General features: G+C 36.8%; 1 protein-coding gene across 1 annotated transcript in view; it reads right to left on the reverse strand.

Moving 5' to 3' along the window:
* The window catches only part of XRCC4 (X-ray repair cross complementing 4), a 182672-nt gene that overhangs the window by 43382 nt on the left and 114525 nt on the right, over positions 1-24765 (reverse strand). The window contains exon 7 of the mRNA XM_086479703.1: positions 17804-17948. Within this exon, the coding sequence (XP_086335829.1) occupies positions 17804-17948 (145 nt within the window). The remainder of the gene's footprint in view (positions 1-17803; positions 17949-24765) is intronic.

The following is a 24765-nucleotide window of genomic DNA, read 5'->3' on the forward strand; positions in this document are numbered from 1 at the left end:
CTGATCATCTTCATGGCCTCCTCTGGATCCGCTCAGCAGGTCCATGTCTTTCTTGCGCTGAGGCTCCCAGAACTGGATGCAGCACCCCAGGTGGGGTCTGACCAGAGCAGAGTAGAGGGGGAGAATCACTCTCTATCCATATTTGCGAATTTAGTACTTCCCCACACCTTCATTGCAAGTATTCTCTGCCTGTCATCAGCATTTCTGAGCATTTCTTGTTGTATTATTATGCTTTCACTAACTTAAAGCAGCAATGCAAATATTTATGCCCAGTGCAGTTCAAACTGGTGGTTTTAGTGAGACATCACATGCGTGCCGATTTCTTCACCACACACCAGCTTGAAGGACCACATTCCAGCATCCTGTTCTTGATGTCACTGAAACTGTTCCCATATACACCAAGAACGCAGCCTATGCTTCAATACTCTGCCGTAAAAACTTTTCCCTTAGAAAGGAGACGCATTCCCTTCCAAATCAACAGTAGCTTCCTGAGAAGGTGGGGTTTCTCAGAACAGCAATCTCCAGAGACATGACAGACCTCTCCTACACGATTATACACAAGACCTACTGTTCTTGTCTCACATTGTCCCCTGGATTCTTGCAGTCTTTCAGGGAGGCACAGGACACAGTGGCTTCCTACCTTCTTTTGTCTTAATCTACCTGAACGGACGTCATAGGCCAAATTCTAAATCAGGATGAAATTATGTTGTTGCCACTGCCTTTTGTGGACTTTAAGCTTTAGCAGACTGCCTCTTTACGAAGTTATCTTATGATGAATGTCCTAACAGTCTGTGTGACCACAGAAAGAGATCAGTAATTATATTTTCCATCATTTTTCTTTGGAGAACAAAATGCCTTTTTGTTTCCCAAACAAAAAACTTCATGCTATTTAAAAGAAATACAGATGAAATTTTGCTTAGTTCCAAAAAAAGTCTTTCTTTAAAAAAGCCCTGCAGGTTATCTATGAACTGTGATCTTACGATTTTGGTCGCATCTTTTCTCACATATCAAAATCACCCATGAAAATAATTCCTGTGAAATGTACAATAGGAAATTTAAATTTCAATCCACAAAAGTCAAAATCTAGCAGTTTACTCCATGCAATCATGACATTGCCCAACATAAGAGCTGCATTCTGAAATAACAGAGGATTCAGTCCTCCAGAATTAATATTTTTACACTCACTTTCTTTCTGACTAAAAATCTCAGGAAGGCATACATGCAATGACTGTGTGATTAAAAAAAAATAGGAAACCAGAGGCCCTGTGAAAATATTCAAGGAGGTAAGCCCACTGCAGTAGCTCAGTATGCACCTAACTGATATGTGTATAAACAAACCATACAAAGGCTAAAAGTGGGTCCACCTCCAAATGATTTTTACAATTGAGAAGACTAAGTGAGGAGGCTGGGTCCATATATCAAAGGAAAAATATTTATTTCAGACTTGATAAGTATCTATACTCATCCATTTATTCATCCTATATTGATCAAGCGTTTGCTAGAAAGAATTTTTTTCCAAATCCAAGTGACCTCCTTTCTATAGGCTCATTCTATTATGCTTAGCACTCTGTCAAGTATCTATTTTTTTCAGACAACAAGCCGCATGTAATTTTTTCATTACTAGAACAGTAATGGATGCTCAAGAAATCTTCAGTTGCTTTCTAGTTAGGGTTACAAAGGTACCATATCATCTGTATAATAGTTTTGCATCATTTAATATCATGAATAGTGGTATAGTGTACTAGAATACATGGTACAGTAAAATTAGCCTAAGAAATCTCTGGTGCATTCAAAGAGAAAATATTTGTGTTTTCTGAATGTAAAAAGAGAATTGTAAACTGCAAACAGTAACCTTCTGTGTTGACTAATAAATCTAGGAACCACATGTCATGCATGCAATATTTATCACTCTGTTCTTTGTATTTCAGAGGTAAGTATATAAAATACCTGAAACACTACAGCAATTGTCAGACTGGGCTTTGGAGATTGCGTAAAAGACAACTCCATTGATAGGAAAGAGACTATAAATAAAAACACACAACAGATTTCATTGATCTAACGCCCTCTGAACACAGAACTCATCAAGGTGTTTGCGAACATTTAGATGCCTTGTTTGAACAGCAATCCTTGTCTGTCAGTAATTTGAATTTTAAATACTTGCATTAGCTTCAGGGAAAAGCAGTGGGTGTACTCAGCTACCTAGAGGTATGAGAAAGAAGATATAAGAAACATTAAAATAGAAAAGCAAGAAAAAGTGTCTATTTCAAAGTGTCTGCTGTTAATTAATAGTTTATGAGCCAAAAAGAAAATGCATAAGTATTCCAGTGATGAGGTTCACAGTTTAAAAATAAATTTAACTCAGAATTCAAAACAACTGTAGAAGACATTTTGTTCTAACATATACCTGCTTTTTCAGTTCATGAAGTATTTTTCACTGATTTTTGAATGCAGGCAAAATACAGTTTATTTAAGATTGAATCTTTTGTTAGTAAAATCCACACTAATTTGGCTAATGATCAGTCGCTGACCAACCACAGCAGCCAACAGGTTACGCCTGAAATGGACAGAATACACATATTTGTTCTGAACTAGGTTTGAGCCTACAGTAATTGCTGGAAGCTACTCAAAGAGGTATATGTGCCAATGCACCATGGTGAGACAAATGCCTGACTGATTAGATTAGACGAGTCATCCTACGAGGCACTGACTTGTGACATAATTAACGCAGTACTGCATGGTCCTTGGGAGGACAAGGCGGTATCTTGTTCTGTGGATTCATAAAGGCTCCAGGAGGTCTTATGCCTACAAGGGATCACCTATTCACAGTGAAAGAAGAGGTAATCTATTCTTAATCAGATCTGTACAGTGATGAGCAAGGAAAATGTCTGCCCCACTATAACCAGTTTTGGGAAATGTCTAATGTATGGAAAGTATACAGGGAGAGAAATATATCTAGCTTTGGAGTCTAGCTATGAGAGTAAAGGGATGCAACGAGAATCATACACTCTAAACCAGCTTCTTTAGCACAGGACAACCATGTATTGTGCATCCCACTTATTTGTCACACACAGAAATGCTTCCCCAGTTGGATGGATGGAGGATTTGACTGGCCTAAGTAAAAGACATGGATGAAGTAGATTATTGCCCTACAGTTGCCACTACCTTCTTAAATCATCTGATCACAAGTTGATCAGGTAAGCAGGAAGACTGATTAGCCACAGCTCAGCTGAGACCTCATCTGTTTGTCTCCTTCAACCAGAGAAAGCTCAGCAACCTGCCCACAGTAAAGGGATACCAAAGTACTCTGTAGGGCAGTCCATAGTTTATATAGCATAGCTACCCGGCTGAAACAGGCAGGAGTAAGAAGGAATTTTCCTGGAAGGAGGAAGCTGGACTAGGTTTTCTACTGTCTTCACAGCATCAGAAAAAAAGATATTGTCCAAGATGGATACTATTCAACTTTTGTCATAACTTGTGACTTTGGAAACCTCCCAATAGGCAAAGTTCTAGCATGGTAGAACATAGACAGCCATCTCTCTAACACGGAAGGTGTAACAGAAGCTGGTGGGAGTAGAGCAATGGTCAAGTCCAGCTACAAGACACAACTTGAGCTTTAGGAAAGGCGAAGGAAACCGTCAGGCTCTACACCTCTAGCCTCCTAGCAGTTTGCTTAACGCAGTCTTTAAACAGACAAAGAACTTTTCTGTCCCCTATCTATACCCATGCACTGCTTATGCCTAATTACATTTTCTTCAGAAGTGCTTTCTAATAAAATTGAAGCCTGCTGCTTAAGCCCTTGTCACACATCTGTGCCATCCTTGTGATGTCAGTTCATATATAATTAAACACCAGAGAGCTTTGTGATCTGTCAATCATCATTTACCTAGGAGGTTGTCCTGTTTATCCGATTGAACGGGTACAGATTGTCTACGTATTATATTTTTTCTTGAATATTTGCCTTGTGCTGAAGCTCTGCACCATTCCATTTAATTTATGTAGACTAAAATCTACAGTAAAATTTTTCTGAAATCAAATGTTATAATAAAAACAGTAGCTTCAGAGTTGGTATTATCTATTAGTTCTCATGTAAGCTTCACACCTAGATTGAATTGCTATTGTATCCTTTAATGTGGATTACTCTTTTAGTTCCCTTTCAAGTTAATACAAATTTTATTATTTATGTGACAGCTTGGTTACTGGCAGGAGAACTCATTTTGCTGAAAGATGAAGAAGAATGAGAAAATAAAAGCGGTACCATATTGAAAACTATGTAAAACAAGGAAGGAGAATGAAAGAGTATAAATTTAAATGTTCCTGTTTCTGAGAAGTAAAAGACAAAAGTCTAGGGAGATGTCTTGCTCACACATTTAAAATAAAACTTTGTCAATTATATCCCAGTAATATCCTGTCCTGCAGGATTCCTTCCCTGGCTAACTAAAAATTAATTTTGCATAGTGTAAAACTAAGCAAAGTCTTTTGAAAAAAAATCAAACAACAAAACCCAACAACCCACCTTCTTCTCTAAGACTTGGAAATTCTTCTCTCCCAATAGATCCATGATAACACTACTGAAGAATTTACATGTTAATAATATCTGTAAGAACTTATTAAAGACAGAGGACTTGGATTATGTCCTGTCACTCCACTGATACTATTTAACTTCTCTCCAAGTATGAAGAGTATCAGGCTTCCAGGACTATAGATCTTGTCATCAAAGCTTATAAATCATCTTGAATATTAATTTAGAAGTTTTCAGTTCAAATAAGATTTCACACTACCAACACGATTCAATACATTTGAATCAACAACCTATAAATTAATTTATAAAATTTTTTAAACCTCTGGATGAGCTTGGTCTACCAAGAGCCCACTTAACAACTAAAATAGCTATTTGGTCTACATAGTTTCTAGGAATGCCCAACTTCATAAGCATCTGAAATGATTAAGCAGCTCCTTACATAGCCTGAAATGTTCTTGGGAATTTACCATCAGCTACACATGTGTCCTGCAGTACCCTTGTGCTGAGCTCTGATATAATCTAGAATTAGCAGGCAAGCTCCAGGACTATCAACAGAATCTATCCTAGAGAAGCTCAGAAACCTAGACTTAAAATTCATTTTAAGCTTGACATCACACCACATAGTGCCCCCTTTTTCTCCAAAGTCTAGATAAGAATACTTGCCCAGTGAGAAACAGGATGCTAGACTCTACACAGCCTGAGAGACTGAACTACATCTGTTTTCCAGGAGATGGTCCAAATCCAGCCGCTTTCAAAAATTCAGATGGAAGAACCTAACTTTTCCTATTGGTTCCCTCAAGTTCCCTGAGGGACTAAGTGGCAGCTAATGGAGACTGTGCTGAATCTAAACTAGATGAATCAGATCATTATTCACAGTTCTTTCAAGGTACCTACTTTTGTCAATTAATCCTGTAAGAAATATAGGCTGGCACATCTGTCAGACAAGACCTACCTTTGGCCAGACCTAAAACTGAGGTGAGGTCATTGCCTGAATTAGACACCAAAAATGGAGTAGACCGGATTGCAAAAGCTATTCCAAGATGCTACCTATGAGGTTATGAGCTGCCTCAAGAAAAGAATTTCAGCTGTGGATCTTATGTTTGTGTTTCTGTCTTGTACACTGAAATGTTTAGGTGAAACTGCTCAGCAAAACCATCTGACTTCTCTTTTCTTCCTTGTTTCTTCACATATATTAAGGCAGTCACATTTTGCTTTAGCAGACAATAGAGATTGTGTTACAGGAGACAACACACTTTTGTAAGAACATACAATGGAAGAATAATATTTGGAGATGTCAGGTGACGGCAAGTTTACCTACACACAGGTGCACCTTTATGCAGACAGTGTTAGGCTCCACTTTGGTTCATTTTCTGAATTCCATGTCAAATTGACTGTCTAACAACTGGAAAGTTTTCAAGATGAAAAGCACTTGTCAACATGACTCAGCCAAGGAATATATTTAAAAGCAGAGAACTCAATTACATTTGGAATGTCTGTGCCCTGCTAAGGACACTAATTTTAGGTGCGACAGAAATTTTAATGCTAAAGATTTGGAAGTCCTAACCGAGACTCAACATTTTAATGCTAAGGTAACAGCATTTAAATAAATACCAGATGAATGTTTTAAAACTAAATACTATGCTTAAACATTACTCAAGATAGTAATGTCTGTCAAAAAGGTGAAGATCTGAAACAAAAGTATGAAAAGCCAGCTTAGATTCAGGAAGATTCAAGTAATTTGAAAGGCTTGCATAGAATATGCAAAGTTACCTGGCCAACAACATTCAAACATGTTTACCATCTATAAAAATTAATACTGAACTTTATTAATACAAATGTCCCTCAAATTAGCATTTTCTTTCACTCGCATATTTCTCTATTGAATAGAAATATAGCTTGCAGTTGATATATCGTGAATCTCAAGTGGAGTTTGGAAAATTTTTCTCAAGCAATTAGTGTGGTTCAACTTTGTTCTTAAAGGAGATTTGCCACTGATCTGAAAGTTGGGCTAACTTTGAAAAGCACTTTCAGTGCTCTGAAAAGACAGGTCATTTTGCAGTTGTCTTTATCTTGTTAATTGTAAAAAATCTGATCAGTCAAATGCTAACATCAGGAGATATACAGGCCAGTAACACATATCACCTTATTCAGTATGACCTATCTACATATGAACTGGTTTTGCAATGGGACCTCAGCAATGGAAAGGTTAGAACTAATGAAGAAATAAGTCGTCACTTTTTAGCTTGGCAAAAGAACATGTCAGGACACAGGAGTTAGTGCAGTGCTGGGAGTGGTATGCAAGAAACCATGAAAAAGAGGAGTGTCTGGCTAACAGTGTCTTAAGAGTAACATGAAACATTGACTTTTTTGTATATCTACCCTAAGAAAAGGTTATAACAGCATGAGAAACATCTCAACCTTGCAAATCATTTCATTAGAGACACTGTGAACTTAGGATTGTGGTCTCTGGCAACCAAGTCATACTGAATAAACAGTCTAACAAGCATTCATACTTCTGTCCTAAGATGTGATGGTTGATTTGGTATTATTTAGAGAAGAAAAGGTGTATATGCATATCAGGCATGCAGAAGGCCATCGTTATACACCTCTCAAGTGTTACGCTGTATAGGAGAAAGTAGCAGACTGAGAGGTCTTACACAAAAGAGTGAATAAAGACTCAGTTTGGCAACACTATATTGCTCTAACATTAATCCCATATCACTACAACCCCTCCAGCTCTTACAATCCCGTCCCCATTTATTTCAGTGCCTTGACATAATTTTTCTAAGTCTCTTGCTATGTACATAAATGTTTTTAATTTCTTCACCTTCCTATTGCAAAACAACCATGTCCATTACCTCCCCACCAGGGTACTCTCAGCAACCACCCAACCAAAGCTGCTAAACGCCCAAAACCTATGTGGTGCATCTGTAGGCACATCACGAGAGCTGTGGTCAAGCTGTTTGATTGGGTCGTGGTGGTATACCCGAACCCATGGGCAGCCAGGTCAGTAAGTATTATCTGTGTTTAGACTTGTCAGCCATCACCTGCTCGCAGAGGGGCAAACAGGACAGTGCTGCTCAGCAGCTTGTTGGCCCAACCAAGCACTGCTGCTTCCAGCTTTGGGAAGTGCAACACGTACCCGTATGGCAAGTTGTACAAACATGACGTATAGTGTAGAAAAACTGTTTTTCTTCCCTCTGCTCTTGTTCTTTCCCTTGCTTCTCTCCCACATCATTATCACTGCTTGGGGGATATTGGTTTGGAAGTTTTGCTTATAGTAGCACTGACAAAAAGATGATGCTTTTGGCTGTTTCAAAACTTTGAATCTGGAGCTCACGAAGTATTTTGAATCCTTTAAAGAGTCAACAGGGAACTTATCCTGGTGATACTTTAGTTTTGTTTGGAGATCTTCAGTTTGTGTTTTCAAATCTGTTTCTACTTTTAAGTGAAATAGCTGTTCAGATTCTATCACTTTGGATTTTTCAACATAACTGGGTATAATCTGATTTTTTTCTCATTGAACATCTTCAGGCAATGCTGTAGCTACACAGACATATAAATACAGTGGAATATTTACATACTGAGGGATTCTTTCTTAACCTGATGATTCAGTACAGCTTGATAGTCATACAGCACCTGAGCAGAACAATAATTCTGTATTCGTGATCCACAGCAAATACAGTAGGTAAACTATATGTAGAATGTTTTATTATTTAGTAGTGTATTTTAGCCTAAAGGCTTGAGGAGTTTCTTTACAAAAATATATAATTTTTCAGGATATTTTAATAAAAGTAGAATTTTCTTCATGTAGTTTAATAGTTATCCAGGGAGCAACTCCAGAAAGAAAAAAACAATAATAGCCTGAATGGTTCACATCATCACTAGAAACTAAGTGACATGATTTATCATCACTTTACTTCAGTTTTACATTTGTGCAACTTCAAGGTTTAGCAAGTTGCACCGGAACATTGAAGTGATGAATAATGTACTACATTAATCTGTGAGCAAAAAATAACTACGCTGAAAATATTCTAAAGTGTTCCTTAGGAATCTGGGGAGTGGAGTGGGGCAGATCACAATGTGAATTAACTGTTGATAACACTTCCTGTGGCCAAACAATAATTCAGAACCTGATATTTTTAAATAATCTGTGTTACCTTCTCAATATGGAAAAAAAGATCTTTTTTTCAAACTTGCTAAATTCAGCGAAGCACTCTTTGTGAAACAGACATTCTAAAACATAAACCAAATTTCTTTCAACCTTTTTCTACAATTACCACCTTTTTTGACAACATTCTCACAAATTATTTTCTCAAGTTAAATACCTTCTTTACTCTTTTCTACAGAAGCACAGGCTAGAGGTACCATTTTTTCAATTTAACAGACAGGTCTCTTTCTTTGATGCCAAATTCTCTTTCTGATATCTACGTATACAAAATATTTATTTCTATACTCTCTAACAATTACTAGATTTTAAAGAAGCACATTAGAAATCTTATCTATCTCTAGAATGAAATCTAAAATGAAACTTACCCTCACCAAACAGTAGTGTTTACATGCAGATTTGGCTCTTTTCCTCAGTTTTAGTCATAATTACTGGGTTAGTTCTAAACATACAGGATGAAATATTGATGTCAATGGCTAGACTATTGTCAGATTTGAAATCACCTTAGTACTTGATGTCTTTTGAATCATTGAGGTAATTTTGAAGAGCCTTTGATTTTATCTCATTTCTGCTATTTAACGTGCATCACAACATTGATTCTTGCTGATCGTTTTTGAATACTGACCATTTTCCTTCAGTTTTATACCAAGTCCACTTATAATAGTTGCTATACAGTTAACAATCTGAATACAAGCATGTAACTAATTTTCAAATTACTGTTCATAGGTACAAGCTTGAATGATGCAATAGCTACATGAAAATTGTTATGAATGGTTTGACAGCTGAACAAATTAAGGGATTTTTATAAGTGTTATTGAGCAATGAAGGAAGTCTTCCAGCAGTATTCTATGTAAATAAGGATTGTATTAATCTAATTCTGTACCTCCTGCAGCTTCTAATAAGCTTTTGTTTTTATTTATGTTAAAGGAGACTGAACGGGTAATTAAATTATTTTGAGAGAGAACTAATGTGAAATTTGTCCAACTCTTTCTCTTATTCTGCAAGTTTTTAGACTGATGCATAAGAATGTGCTATATACCCTCCCACAGATGGCAGAACTCATCAAAAAAGATACTGATTAATGTCATGCTGAATCCTGATACAAGTTGACAGAAACAGATGAGTCCTCTCAAAGGACCATGAAAGTGCATTTGCTCATACTGTAGGTATTAGTCACAGAATATAAATTTATGGACATTTATCCATGCAGACTAGACCTGGGTATGCTCTAAATATTATTGAAAATCCATTGTCATGGACTTCAAGTGCTTAATGTACTGCTTTGGGGAAACATATGTATGTGATAAATAGGAAAACAAATGCACAAATCAGTGCCTCTCACCATGTTCCCTCTCATCTATCTGCTCAGTAATGTACCCAGTGTCATCTCTCACCCTTTGCTGTACTCCTCTCCAGACCTTTTCTTGCTCCTTCTCCAAGTCATATTGAAAGATCAATCTGCTTTCTGAGGCAGAAGGTACAGGATTACATAAGTCTGTTTCCTTAGAGTCCTTTTCTCTTAGGTTTTCCTATGTTTTTGCACTAGATTTCAAGCAGTCTGGAACAGGAAATGTCCTGGTATCTTACTCTGTTTCAACGGCATCCTTGGCAACTATAAAACAGTAAATCTAATGAACTTGTCATAAAAGACATAAAAGGAGATGGAGAGAAAGCCACAGAAAACGTTACTGAATGTATTATGTATTATACATTATATACAAGCAGTCTAGCAGGTCACCTAAGCCTGATAGGATATATCTTACTGGCTGGATGTAGGTCTTCACAGTCAACAGTAATCAGTGAAATTAATGTGTGAAAACAAATACTCTATCTAGACACAGCCTCTCATGTCTGAGAAGCAAAGTCCCTACTGGAAAAATAAGTTCCATGGATTTAGTTCTGTGGTTTCCATACAAAGGATTGATCACTTATTTTAGCATAAAGATATTGAAAAGTGTTGCTAATTCTAAATGGTAGCTTTTTAGCCCTGCTTTGCTGAGGTGGGACATTTTGCTGGAGGGGCAGAGAGAAGAAAAAAGGATGATTCATGGGGAAAAGGTTAAGTACAGAAAAAGGATAAATACAAACAAAAATAAAAAGATTAATAGCTTCATTCAGTGAATCTGACTTTTGAAAAGTGCACTAAACTAAGCAGAAGCTGAGTAATCACCTCGATGGAGCAGGAGCAAGTGTTTGTGAAATCATTTCCCAAATCCTGAATTTTAGTGTATTTTTGTGTATGGGATTTAATCCAGAATGTTTCCTGGGGTCCGTAATGAGTTAAGGGATTACTGGTCTTCACAGACAGCTGTGCTATATGAAATACTCTAATTTAATCCAGTAAAGAAGACATACTTCATGATCAGTCTAATGAACAAGAAAAACAGATATTTGAGGCAGCTTTATCTCATTAATATAGCCAGATTTTCATCTCATTCTCTTCCATGATGTCTATTTTTGACATCAAGACTGAGCTGGCAAGCATGGTTACTTAGGCTTTCCATCAGTCTAGTCTAAATCTCCTGCCAGCGTGTACAATCAAAATCTTAGGCATCTACATTACCTGCTTTTTCCTATTAAAAGTAATGTGAAAGTAATTCTGCCTGAAAAGCTGGTTTAGGAAATGGAGGTTTATTGACACCATCATCAAGAGCCCTTTACAGAAGTATTCATAAAAAGAGTGCCCATTTGCTGCCATAAACTAATCACAAGGATGTACAAGGAATTTTAAATATTGCCTTATTTTTTTTTAATGCAATCTCTGTTTCTTACTTCCCACCCTTCCCCCTAAAAAACTGAAATATTGTAGCTTGGTCTACATAAAAAGCCAAAAAATATTCCAGCACTGCTGGTTAGCTCAATCACACACTATCTCTCCTCCTTTTTACTGTAATTTACTCCTGAGGAGCAATTCTTTTGCCTCCCACATTAAAGTATTCCAGCCCATATCACAGTGTTTAACAAAATGATAAATTATAACAACTCACATTCTACCTAAGAGAGACTTAAAAATATAAAACTTAGTTCAAACATCATTCCAATATAAAAACTTTGTTAGAAAGGCAAGTGAAAAAACCCACCAAAATTTTACCAGAAAGGTAACGGAAGAAAATAATGTTTCTGTTTTTTAAGCTATCCTCTTATAATCTCACAGCTACTAGTTTCACTGCAATACATTATAGATTAATCATTTGAGACATACATCTCACCAGATTTGTCACAGCAATAAAATCCTGCTCTAAAGAACATGCCCTGAGAAAACACAGGGTAGAGGCCTGTCAGTCTTACTGAGTAATAACTTCTCCATCAGCAGTCAATTATTAGGCTATTATCAGTGACAAAAATTGGTGAGATGTGCTGTGAACTAGATGGCTGAGTGACTTTGCTCAGGAGAAATTGCAACCTCAGAGGTCAGCAGATAATGTTCATTTTTCCCTGCCCTGGGCTTTCAGCCTTCATATTTTCCCATCTTTCCCTGGGGAGTCAGAAGAAATGGTGATTGAGGGCAAGAATTCCTTGCACTTCCCACGGAAATAAATCACCCATTCCCACATGGACAGTGGAAACCTAATTATCTGCCACTCAGTTAAAACAAAGACACTCACTGCACAGAAAGCCAGGGCACCATCAAGAGAAAAGCAACTGTACTGTATTGTATTTATTTCTGCCTTATTAATTCCAGTTGAACATGGAATTACTCTAGATTTTTTGCAACTCTTTTTTCAAATACTGCTATGCGTTGAAATCAGAGGCTTCCATCCTTTTTTCCCCTGAAGACAACCCTTTTTTTTACATCCACAAGTCACATAACACAGGTACTAAACACAGCTCTTCTTTCTACTCCAACCTCATGCAACCTTAAATACCTACAGGTAACTGTTCAGAAGATGAATTTCACTTACCAAAGCTCCCATCAGGCCACACAAAGTTACTTACAGCACAATTTTTATTATTTGCACAGCTGCATCAAAACAGTCTGTCTGGTATGACCAGTGACCGACTGCTGCTACTGACGTCATGGCAAAAAAGGAAAGAAAGGAACCATCCAAAGTGTAAGAAAATGCTGAGCATGAATGAAACACAAAAAGGGCTTAATTCAGCTATTTAAAATTTTTTTGGTTTGATTCTCACATAAGAGTCTCAAATGAACCTGACTGTCCACTTCTTAACCTGTTTATATTTCAGCCTGAATGAGTTAAATATCAAAAACTTTCTAAACATTGCATTCCATAAATTTATTAGAGCACGAATGAGCTTATCGCTCCTGTACAGAGACACTATATTGACACACTGATATACCAGTGATCACAGTGCTTTGTCACACCACGCAAGTCTCTGCAAGGTCTCTCCAATTGTACTAAATAAATACACTTAATGAATAAAAAAGTGACATGTCAACATGGACTCTCAAATATATCTTTTCTCAAAACAGGGTAACTGTACCGTAAACTTTATACCCCCTGTGGACCATGGAAGGTTATGGTATTGTTTTCAGCGGAATCCAAATTTCACTTGGTTGAGCCTTTACGAGAAAGAATTACTTGTTGTGTGAGACAGTAATACCGATGTCTATGTGTAACCCTCTGAGAATGCCAAATTCCAGGACAAATCTGTGTTTTTGCTACCTGAATCACTGGCGGTGGCAAACCGCATTTTAAATAAACCTTGCATTAGGACTTTAAAAATGTGAACCACAAGCAATAAATTAAACAAATGTAGAGAGATGATCCCCAGGGGCGCACCACAGGCTCTGAGTGCTTTTAAAGGGGTGGAAGGTTATCAAAAGAAAGACAAGTCCAGCTTATTACAGTATTGGAATATAACACTAAGAGCTTTCTTTTCAAATAAATCATACATACCTAACACCTACGAAGACTGTAAAAACCTTTTGAAGGTACACAAAGAGATGTATGAAAATCAAAAATACCCACATTTATCATTAACAATCAACAACTATGCAGTTCTATCCACAATTACACACGTAACTAATCAGACCTTTAAGTCAAGAACAAACACTGAGCGTGAAGACTGTAACAATCGTATTTAAAGCAAAAATTACATTCTCTCTTTGGCCTCTTCTGATGGAGCACATGATGGCAATGCAACTGGCACAAAACACCCCCAGGAAACACCTGGCACTTCCAAATACCCAGTCAGCAATCTGAATATGTTTTTTTACTTCATACAGATGTTCCTGAGGACTCCTAGATACATGTTGAACACTTTGAGCTCTCTGAAAAAGCAGCATTCATATGTAAAAGAGAAAGAATTAAATTACTGGTGGCAAAGATCCAATCAAATTCAGTGGGGCTATGACTGCATCTCAGTATTTCAGCAAAACCAAACATACTAAAGTTAAAGGAAAGCATATCTTTCCTTTAATTTAAATGTAGGCCTGATTCTTACAGTCTCTTAGTTTTATCAAGCAAGCAAGAAGTATCAAGCCAACAAAAGTCAAATTTCAATTAAAAAAAAAAGTGTAACAGCTACATCAAATGTACAAAACTAGACATACATATGAAATTTTTGACATGGAGAATAGATAGTAAGTCAGAGTCACAGTGCTTGGTGTAAACACATATTTCTTTATAGAAAAGGCAATTGAATTAAAAGTATTTACACTTGCTTGTCAGAATTATGAAGTGTTTTCTCTGTAATAACATTTTTTGGTTGTCTCATTCTCAGGAGAATCCATCATATTTTCCTCCATAATAAGGTTTTTCCTGTATTTAAGATGCTTTCCCCCAAATCACTTCTGTAATTGCACATATCCTCAACAGTATGTACACATTCAATAGCAAAGAAATTATAAACACTTTACAGCAGCCAGAATGGATTAAATTTTGAAACATACAGAATAACTTAATGAGGACCATAAAACTAGATACTTTATTAGTAAGAAATGACAGACAGAAAAAAAAGGGTTTGCTTTTCTTACATCTTTAAATAAAAACAATTTTGATAAACCAAAGCAGAAAGATAGATTTTTACTTGTGGAAACAAAGAAATATTTGTTTAGATAAGGTAGCTTTTTACCTATTTACTTTTGGTTTAGTTCTAGAGACTCCAGCACTGGTTGGGTTCCACTGTACTCTGTGACTACAGATTGGACAAGCTACCCAAAGTATTCTGTATTCAATGACTGTGCTTAATTTATAAAAATATATTTTTTAAAAATGTCACCTTCAGTAGGTATTATCTTCTCTCAAATAGGTTCCAATACTTTTAAAATTAAATTCTTACAGAAACATACAATTATTTGTAGGATTCAGGCTGACAGGCCATACACTTAAGCCTCTATATTGGATGCATATTCTACATAGCTAATGGTGTTATTCATATGCAGACCCCTGAGAGATTTGGGTAATGCATCAATAAGCACAATTTCTAACTGTGGATTGGGATTGCTTTTATTAATTTTCCTCCTCCACGTATGAAATGCAAATTGTGAAAAGTAGAATTTGCATCTTAACTTGACTTACATATTATCTCTGCTTTGCACCTTAGGAAATTGCTAGATATTGAGTTACAGTCACCAATACCATAACAGTTTACTGGGATCAAAATAATTTTATTTTACTTCCTGACTCAATCATGTTTTGAACTATATGAACCATCCTTTGTCGCATTTTAAAAATGTGTAAATTGTGAGCCATAGTTTGACTGTTATCAGCTATAAGTAGCATGCCTAAAGAAGCATTTCCTTGCAGTGGATATCTCAGATTTGAAAAACAATCTGCTAGAGAGCTGGATAAACCTGAATCTTGGCAGTTCACTGAACAACTAATTATTCTGATTTTCTACTTTATCCTAAAGAACTTCTTTATCTCAGCAAATAATTAAACAGTTCATTTAGCAAACCTTGTTCCACAAATCCGAGTTCAGTTCTTTGCTGATCTCATGTCTATACGACTTTCGCTAAGCTTCACATTATACAAAGCACATTTCCAAGTTTCATTAAAAATGTTGATTTAGTTATTGAACAAATTGTCACAGCAATACTAATGCCTACATAGATAAATACAATTCAACTCCTTTTCCTGGCACTGCACCCACACACAAAGTACGAGAAAAGCAATACTCCTTTTCCTCTAATTTCTATGTTAAACAGATTTTTATTTGCATTCTTCTCAGTATTCTTGGTCATATCTAAGAATATATTTTCATTCCGAAGGACTAGAGAATTGCCACATAACTAGCCTCAACATCCATAAATCTAAAATATTTGTAGACATAGAATGCTTTCGGTTTTTGTCACTCAGTATTTACTTCAGATGCTCTTAACTTTAAGCATAAATGGTACTTTCTTACCATACTTTAAAATCTTAGGAGAAATATATAAAAGTTAAGATATAATTCCTATTATGTGATGACTGTGTTGAAAAATACTGTATTTTCAAAAAACAATCTGAAAACCAGAAAGAAAAGAAAAACTTGGATTCTCTCCTTCAGTGAAGAGGTATTTTTTCTTCTTGTTTAGGATCTTGTATCGATCAACTTAAGATGCAACAGTATAAAGACAGCATTATGCTCTCGATGTTTGGTTTGTACCTGCCCTTTCATTGCCTGATAAACATGAAAAAAAAACGCGCTGATGATGTCAGCAAAACTTGCAAATGGAAAATAATTCTAAATAAGCTTTAGTTTGTTAAAGCAAGAACCGTGGGATATGATTTTATGTGATAGCAACTTAAAGTATTTACATTACGAGTAAAGAATCAAATCTTTCTGCAGGTCTGTGTAGGAGAGCTCAGAAATAAGGATTCATTCATGCATTTGCAAATGTGATCACAATCTGTCATTTGATCCTCCTGCCAAACAGAAAAGCATGACATGCTTTCAACGGCTGTACATCTTCCGTATTTGTGATGGAGCATTTCCAAAGGTGAAGGAATTTAGAGGTTAACTTCCCCCCTGCCTCCCCACCAACGCAACAGGCTGTGGTGGTTTGCTTGGATTAGTAATTTTTTGCTAAGTGACACAATACTGCAAAACATTTTGGGCAGGACCGCAGTGTACCATCAGCTTAAGATAAAGCATTTCGCACCACATAGGATCTATCCTTCCATGTCAAAATAAGATAATTCACTTGCTGATTTAAACTGAAATATTTTCTAATCATGGGAAATATCTTTGAAGTCTACTTGTGTCCATGTCTAATTAAACAGTTTATTTTCGTTGTATATTACAGCTAAAAAGGAATGTAAGTATTTTCAAGTCTAACTTGCCATAGATCTTAAAAAAAGAGATCAGTTTTTGAAGAAAATACCACCAATCACATTGCAGCTCTGAGGTAATTCCTTGGATAACTAAACACCTCCCAGATACCGTGAAAATATTTCCAAAAGTCGAGAGTGACATAAGAAGAAAAAGACTTCTATTGTTATAAATTCTGACCCCTTTGTGTTTAAGAGTGAATTCTTTTTTCTCCCCAGTGATCTTATTTTCCAAAGAAATCTATCCTGATCTATTAAGAGTGGTATTGCGAATTATATTCCACTGAAACCACAATGACAGAATCACAGGATGGTGAGGATGGAAGGGACATCTGGGGAGTGCCTAGCCAAACCTCCCCCCTTAACCAGAGCAGGTTGTCCAGGACCATGCCCAGCTGAGTCTCAAATATTCCACAAATGGAGACTCCACCACCTCTCCGGGCAACCTGTTCCTGTCTTTGATCACCTTCACTGTGAAAAAAGACACTCATAATGATACTACTTTCTGCGACACAATTTAGCTGAAGCTTTCCATCTTAGTTTGACACTTGCTATAAATGCATCCTTCTTTGCCTGCAGGGTTATACAGTCACCTACAGAACATTGTTTTAGTAGGCTTCAATCTATTTCCTTAAAGTATCCAAGTCAACTAAAGAAAAGAAGTTTACAATTGTCAGTTCAGAGGTGTATTAAAATCAGTAAGTCATTGGGCCTGAGAATTTAATCATTCACATCTCTTCAAAGTTGGGTAAAATTACTGTAAATGACTATATGGAATGCACACAACAGTACTCAGACTGAAATATTAAACTGCACAAGAAAACACAAAAAATACCAAACCACAAATCCTCCAACATCTTTAGATATAAAAAGATTTCAACACTTTTGAAAACTGCTTACTTTTCCTTGGCTGGCAGTTGTGTCTCATCAGTAGCCATCTTAGCTCCTGTCCCAGCAGGCTTTGCTGTCCTTTGTCTTCGCTTTCTTCTTGGAGCGGTATCAATGACATCTGGGCTACCCAGAAGGGAATGTCTTCGTTCTGGTGCTCCTAAAAGGAAAAAGACTAAAGTTGAAAAGAACTTGAAGTATTATGGGACAATTCTTAAAATATTGTTTATTTTTATTAAAGTCTCGATACTGATAGGATGGTCCCAGATTTGACAGAAGCTGGTGTCAAAACAAACAGATGACATAAAGGAAAATTAAGAAAGACCAAATTTAAACTAGAAAGATAAGCTTCCCTTGACATCTCTCTGCAGTCAGTGGAGAGAAAGATGTGCAGTTATAAACCAGAAATATATGACAGCTTCCTCATTCCTCTCTGTAGACTCTACAGTAAGTGGAGAGGTAGCCTATAGAGTCCAGTTTTCACCTACCTGATGTTAGTATTTGTGTCCTACAGAGTAATTGAGGAAGATGTGGACGTGGCTCAGGGAAAGGAGCTTAAGTGTTCTACCTACTGCATAGCTTTGTTCAGACTCTTGGTCTGCAGTATAGACAGCAATACACACCCAGAACAGAAAAAAAGGAAATAATTTCAATATTCATTAGGATAAACCCTTGAGAAAAGCTTATTGCTGTGATCAAGCACTGTATTTTGTAATGTACTAGTCATTCTGCTACCACAGACCTCCAGGCAACAAATCCTTATAGGTTCTGCTGCAGACTCCTTGAAGACAACGGGCATAAAGACTGATGGAATGCCTGATGTCTGTTCAGTGAGGCAAGAAATCATCCATCTGGAGCAAACCCATGCATAAAAAGCGGTAACACCAGCTTACTGCTCTACCCGTGGAACAGGTGGTCCTGGTTCAGCCTAAACCTCTCAAAAGTGACAAAGAGTAGCTGCAGTCTGACAGGAAAACAGGGAGAACCAAGACCTCGCAACCCAAAACTTGACAACCCATCTAGGTTTCTACTGAGTCCTCTGATGAAGATAAGCAAAGTAGGCTCTGTCCAGGTTCATTTACCTACGTTTTCAATTACCATCATTACTGCATAAACTACAATTTCACACCTGGTTCATATTTATATTATCATGTAAATTCATAAAAGATGCATTATCTACACTTAAAAACCAATCCTCTCTCTGCTTTGACAGTTACCTACTCGAAGCTCAAATGTCAAGACAATCAGATCCTTCCTTAAGCTAAACCCCTCCCTTTCCTTGCTATTAAAGCACTCAGAAGATAGGTTGAGACTTTTATTCCAGCTATCAACATCCTATAGCATGCTTTCATTTGGTATGCCTGCTTTAAAAATAAAATCTTTAATTACTTTGAAATTTCAAGATAATGATATCCAGAACAGTACACATTTCAACTGAAATACTTTAAATAATAATGTGGTGACTGAGGCTGATGCTGTTACGGTAACTTCCCTGATTATTACTTTCTGTGTGTTTTAGGAAGGTTTAATCTTCACATGGATTAAAGACACCATAATTTCATATTCAATTCCAAAGGTTTTCACAGAAAGCAAATAATGGGTCCTATTTCTTCATTCCTTTCAATTGTAATCCGCATCCTCTGAAAATGAAACAGGAAGAAAATAAGCAACCCACAAGTAACATTTCTCAAAAAAAAAAAAAGTGTTTCTGACCAAGAACACTGCTAAATTAAACATGTCCCTAGACACAGTGCAACTACTGTTTACAATGAAGCATATGCTTAAATACAGGAACCTTTTAGCTTTTACCAGTGTGCACTATACTACATCACAGACTCACAGATCTTCGTAGGGTGACAACAGGTATGAGCTGACACATTTCCAAGGCAGAAGCTACTTCACAGGTTGCAAAGTTCAGTACAGACAAGATATGTTGCCTATAATAAATGCTGAAAAGTGTTAAATTACAGCCTAATTCTCCACACTAAACGTTAACAAGCTGTGCATACTTCTCCAATGTTAAATATTGAAAATACGTTCATGATTGTTAGTTACTATTTACTGGCAGCATTTTCAGGGTAGAATATCAAACATTCACACTAATACAATTTTATATATTCCAATATCACTTCCTAAAGTCAGCCCCTTCTTAATTAAAACACATTTACTGTCAAGAACCAAATAAACTTGAATAATTTTACTATTATAGCTCTTACCCTTCCTGGTTGCTGTTCTCTTCCCACACTCTTTGCTTTTGCCAAAAAGTATATCCATATACAAAAACGTACATAATGCTGATGTTAAATAAATAATGTGTCTGTGGTTTTACTTGTGTAATATGCAACGGTGCTCATGGCCCTCATGGTCAGCATTGTTTACTGTTTAGACACAAATACTGTTTGTCTTCTACAACAGTCCCACTGGTGCTTGAGTGAGAAAAATGGAAGAGAAATATTCATCTTTGCAGCATACTGCATTTGTGCCAACTTCAGGCTGGGAAAGGGTCTCAATCTAATTTTTCTCATGAAAACAAATTTTGCTGTTATGACGTATTAAAACCAAGCAGAATAAAAAATATTGACCTAAATGATTCAAGTAAAACTGCAATAAAGTCGACAATTTCTATTATAAGAACTGTAATTGTAAGAATGTTTCTTTTAATAGTACCAAGAAGAACGTTTCTCATTCACAAAAAACTTACAAGTAGTAGTAGACTGGCTCGTAGATAATGGCTGATCACCACAGAGTGGGGTTTTATTTGTTTTGTCTGTCTGTTTCTTTTCAGCGAAACTACCTTTTAGGTTAGAACTGCTAATGAAAAGATGGCATACGCTTGAAGGTCAAAGTATCATGCATCACCATAAGACTTCAAACACACACCCACTACTGCTGCCCCAAAATAATTCACATTAATGAATTCATTTATAGTACTTGACTAAAAGCCAAAGAAAGCTTCACCAAAATATTATTCACTGCTCGACACAAAATAATTTGGAAAAATGAGATAGTCTTGAACATAAATCTAGCTTTTAATTTGGAAAATCTTTTCTGTCTAAATTTCATCACCATTTTAAGAAAGCAAAGTTCCTTGGCTTCTCATGAAATTAAATATTTTACTTTGATATTATGTAAAACAATATGAATGATTGTTATACCTTTGAGAAGAACAGTACCAATTTCAACACAGACAAGAGTATTGTTTGATGAAAGCCAGTTAATTAAACCATCTAAAACAAGAAATGCTGATCAAGAAAAGGAAATGTTCCCCTTATATAACACACCTTCTGCAGGTGAATGACTGCAAGAAACAAGATTGATAAGAGAGCAAGAAAGGGAATCATAGTTCAAATATTAAAAGAATATTTGTGCTAAGAAGATTAAAGAATTTAAATAGAAACTCTTGATGTATTTTTTTGTTGTTTGTTTTGAAGACTGATATTATTTGGTGGGTAGAGGGAATTTTCAAATAAGAAAGTATATCTCAGAAAATAATTTAAATTGAAAAGTAAAAATAGGTTTCACTGGTTTGGAAGAGTTCAGATGAAATTAAATCAATACAGTCCTGTAATGGTGACGACCTGGAAACAGAAGACACCTTTACTCTTAATACAGAAAACTGCCAGGACCCATTCCTCAGCATGCTCAGTTACTCTAGAATGGGATGTGTCCTTTGCAAATATAGCCCTATGGCCACAGATCCCACGAGATTAGTCCCACTGCTTATAACACATAGGACCAATTCTAGGTTAACTAGTCAGTCCAGAAAAGGAAACACTGCAAGGGAAAATATATTTGAACACTGCTTGAATTATCAGGACATAAAAAGGTAATTTTCAAACTCATCATCAATGTTAAATGGACTCAAGGAACATTCACATTTCTGGCATGTATCACCAATTAAAACATATTTAGCCCTGTAAACTTGCTTTGCTCACAATAAAGAATCTGTAGTTATTAAAAAAATGCTTTATTTTTGGATTGGAATGGAACAGGAAAGACTTATAAAGGACATCATAGGTATTTATCCTCAAGAAAAGGAATGGCCTTTATTTAAAATGATCTCCTATCCTGGAGATTTTATCAACAGCAGCACAAATGTCTATCAGTTTTAACTTCTGTTCCAAATGAAAATTTACCTGATTCCTTTTTCATCAAAAGAGTAAGGACGTAATGAAAATTTGTTCAGATTTTCAGAAATTAACTGAAGTCCCCTAAATTCCTCTCAGAGCTCCCTGTAAACAAAACAGAATTTCCTGGTTCAATTCTGCTTAGCTCCAGGCAGCATGTGTTGCTCCATAGAGCTGCCCAACTGAACTTCCAAGTCCTACTGTTTCTCTTCAGTGAAGCAGATTATTTAACTTAAAATCAGTCCCTTGCTCAAGCATCTCGCCATTTTCTCCAGGATAGTTTCTTTGGGAAACAACCAGGCTGCCCATATAATTACTGCCTCTCCTGCTTCAGCTCTTGCACAGCATTGGTAGTAGATAAACCAGACTGAAAGAGGACAAAGTAGTTAGAAAATGATCACCTAAAAAGCATCAGGACTGCCTGTGACAGCTGCTCCCCAAGCAAAGAAAGAAAGAAAAAAAAGGGAGCAGAACTCATCACTTTAATCCTTCACTATAGTTTAACTTCAGTAATTATGTGGTTTCTCAATCTCAGCGTAATTCCTAAGGGATCATTGTAGCTGATAATAATTAGCATCTCTTTGACATTCTCAGCAGAGAGTCTCCTAAATGAATGGGTATGGAAATGAATATGTCTCACTGATGTAGGCAATTCCTGCAAAGCAGGATTAAGTCATTCTTGACAGGCAATTCAGGAAACACCACTTCTACCTATGCTACAGTTACCCTGTATATACACATTCTGGCCATAATCAGGCATTTCTCATAAAAACCAGATCCATTTAGATCCGTCAGAGATCCAAAATTAAACATCGGTATTTACAGTTCATGCATATGCTTCAGTGAAAGTAACAGGAATATGTCACCATTTTAATTTTAAGAAAACAGTAAGAACCATTCTCCATCTCCTTTGTTCTGTTCTACTTTATATTTCATTCTTTGTATAAATATGGGTTTACTGTACCATAATCCCCTGGGGCCCTAAGGCGGTTGAGACTGCAGTTCTATAAATTCTCTGTCAGTTACTTATTAACATTTATTTTTATAAAGAATATCTCCATGGGAAGTGTTTATGAACACACATTTTAAAACAGCTCCAGCAAAAAGTTTAGATCTAGCTATACAAAATTTATAAATTGTATCCAGTTCAGTAAGGAAGTTTACATTTCACCCTGCTAGACTGTATTACCACTGACAAAGCATCCTAAGTCTTAACATGCAGGCTTCTCTGTTTCCAAAGCCTATTCTTTTCCTGATGTCATCTTTTTTCAAAAGCCTTTTAAATACAATACTTTTTTCTTTAATTAAAAGTGCTTATTTCCAGCCTGCAAGGAAACTTATCAAATTATAATAAAAATCTGGTTGACGTACAGTTTCCTTCATCAAAGAAATCAACACTTATCATCCTTCAATGCTTATTTATTGAAGACAACTCAGGTGCTCATCTGTTACCAGTTCATATTGTCTGGAAACTAGATGGTAAAAAACTCCGGGTAAATCTGACAAGCAAATAGTAAGCTTGATCAGGAAGCATAAAAAAGTCTATTTTCATATATGAAAATATAAGAGGTGAAAAAAAGAACATGTTTTTATAAATATCTGCAGAGACTCTGAAAGAGCTTATTAATTTTAATCAACAAGTCCATGATCCCTAATAGACATCCCTCTTTCAAAAATACATTTCTATGGGATATTTCAATGAACCATATGTACTTCATCAGATGAGATATTAATTTTCAAAAAATCCATAATAATGTGTGCTGCTAAAAATACTTTATCAATGTCATAATTTGAAGAAAGTCCCTAGTTGTAAACTTTGACAAAGTTTATGATTCATCAGTAACACACCAATCCTGAAAATCCTTACAGTATACATAAAATCACAGAATCATAGAATAATTTGGGTTGGAAGGGGCCTTTAAAGGTCATCTAGTCCAACCACCCTGCAATAAGCAGGGACACTTTTAGCTAGACCAGGTTTCTCAGAGCCCTGTCCAACCTGACCTTGAATGTTTCCAGGGATGGGGCTTCTACCACCTCTCTGGGCATACTGTCCCAGTGTTTCACAACCCTCATAGTAAAAAATGTCTTCCTTATATCTAGTCTAAAGCTGCCCTCTTTTAGTTTAAAACCATTACTCCTATCACAGCAGACCGTGCTAAAAAGATTGCCCCCATCTTTCCTGTAGGCCCCCTTTAAGTACTGGAAGGCCATTATAAGGTCTCCTTGGAGCCTTCTCTTCTCCAAGCTGAACAACCCCAGCTCTGTCAGCCTGTCCTCACAGGGGAGGTGCTCCAGCCCCCTGATCATCTTCATGGCCTCCTCTGGACCCACTCAAGCAGGTCCATGTCTTTCTTGTGCTGAGGACTCCACAGCTGGATGCAGCACTGCAGGTGGGGTCTCACCAGAGCGGAGCAGAGGGGGAGAATCACCTCCCTCAACCTGCTGGCCACACTTCTCTTGATGCAGCCCAGGATACAGTTTGTTCTATGGGTTGTAAGCACACATTGACATCTCATGACCAGCTCTTCATCTACCAGTACTCCCAGGTCCTTCTCTGCAGGGCGTCTCTCAATCCTTTCATCCCCCAGCCTGTGTTGATACCAAGGATGGCCTTGACCCAGGTGCAGGGCCTTACACTTGGCCTTGTTGAACTTCGTGAGGTTTGTGCAGGCCCATTTCTCCAGCTTGTCCAGGTCCCTCTGGATGACATCCTGCCCCTCAGGCATGACAACTGCACCACTCATCTTGGTATCATCTGCAAACTTCCTGACGGTGCACTCAATCCCACGGTCTATGTCACTGATGAAGATACTGAACAGCACTGGTCCCAGTATAGACCCCTGA

The sequence above is a fragment of the Leptosomus discolor genome, chromosome Z, assembly GCF_034619465.1.
Source record: "Leptosomus discolor isolate bLepDis1 chromosome Z, bLepDis1.hap2, whole genome shotgun sequence".
Classification (NCBI taxonomy): domain Eukaryota; kingdom Metazoa; phylum Chordata; class Aves; order Leptosomiformes; family Leptosomidae; genus Leptosomus; species Leptosomus discolor.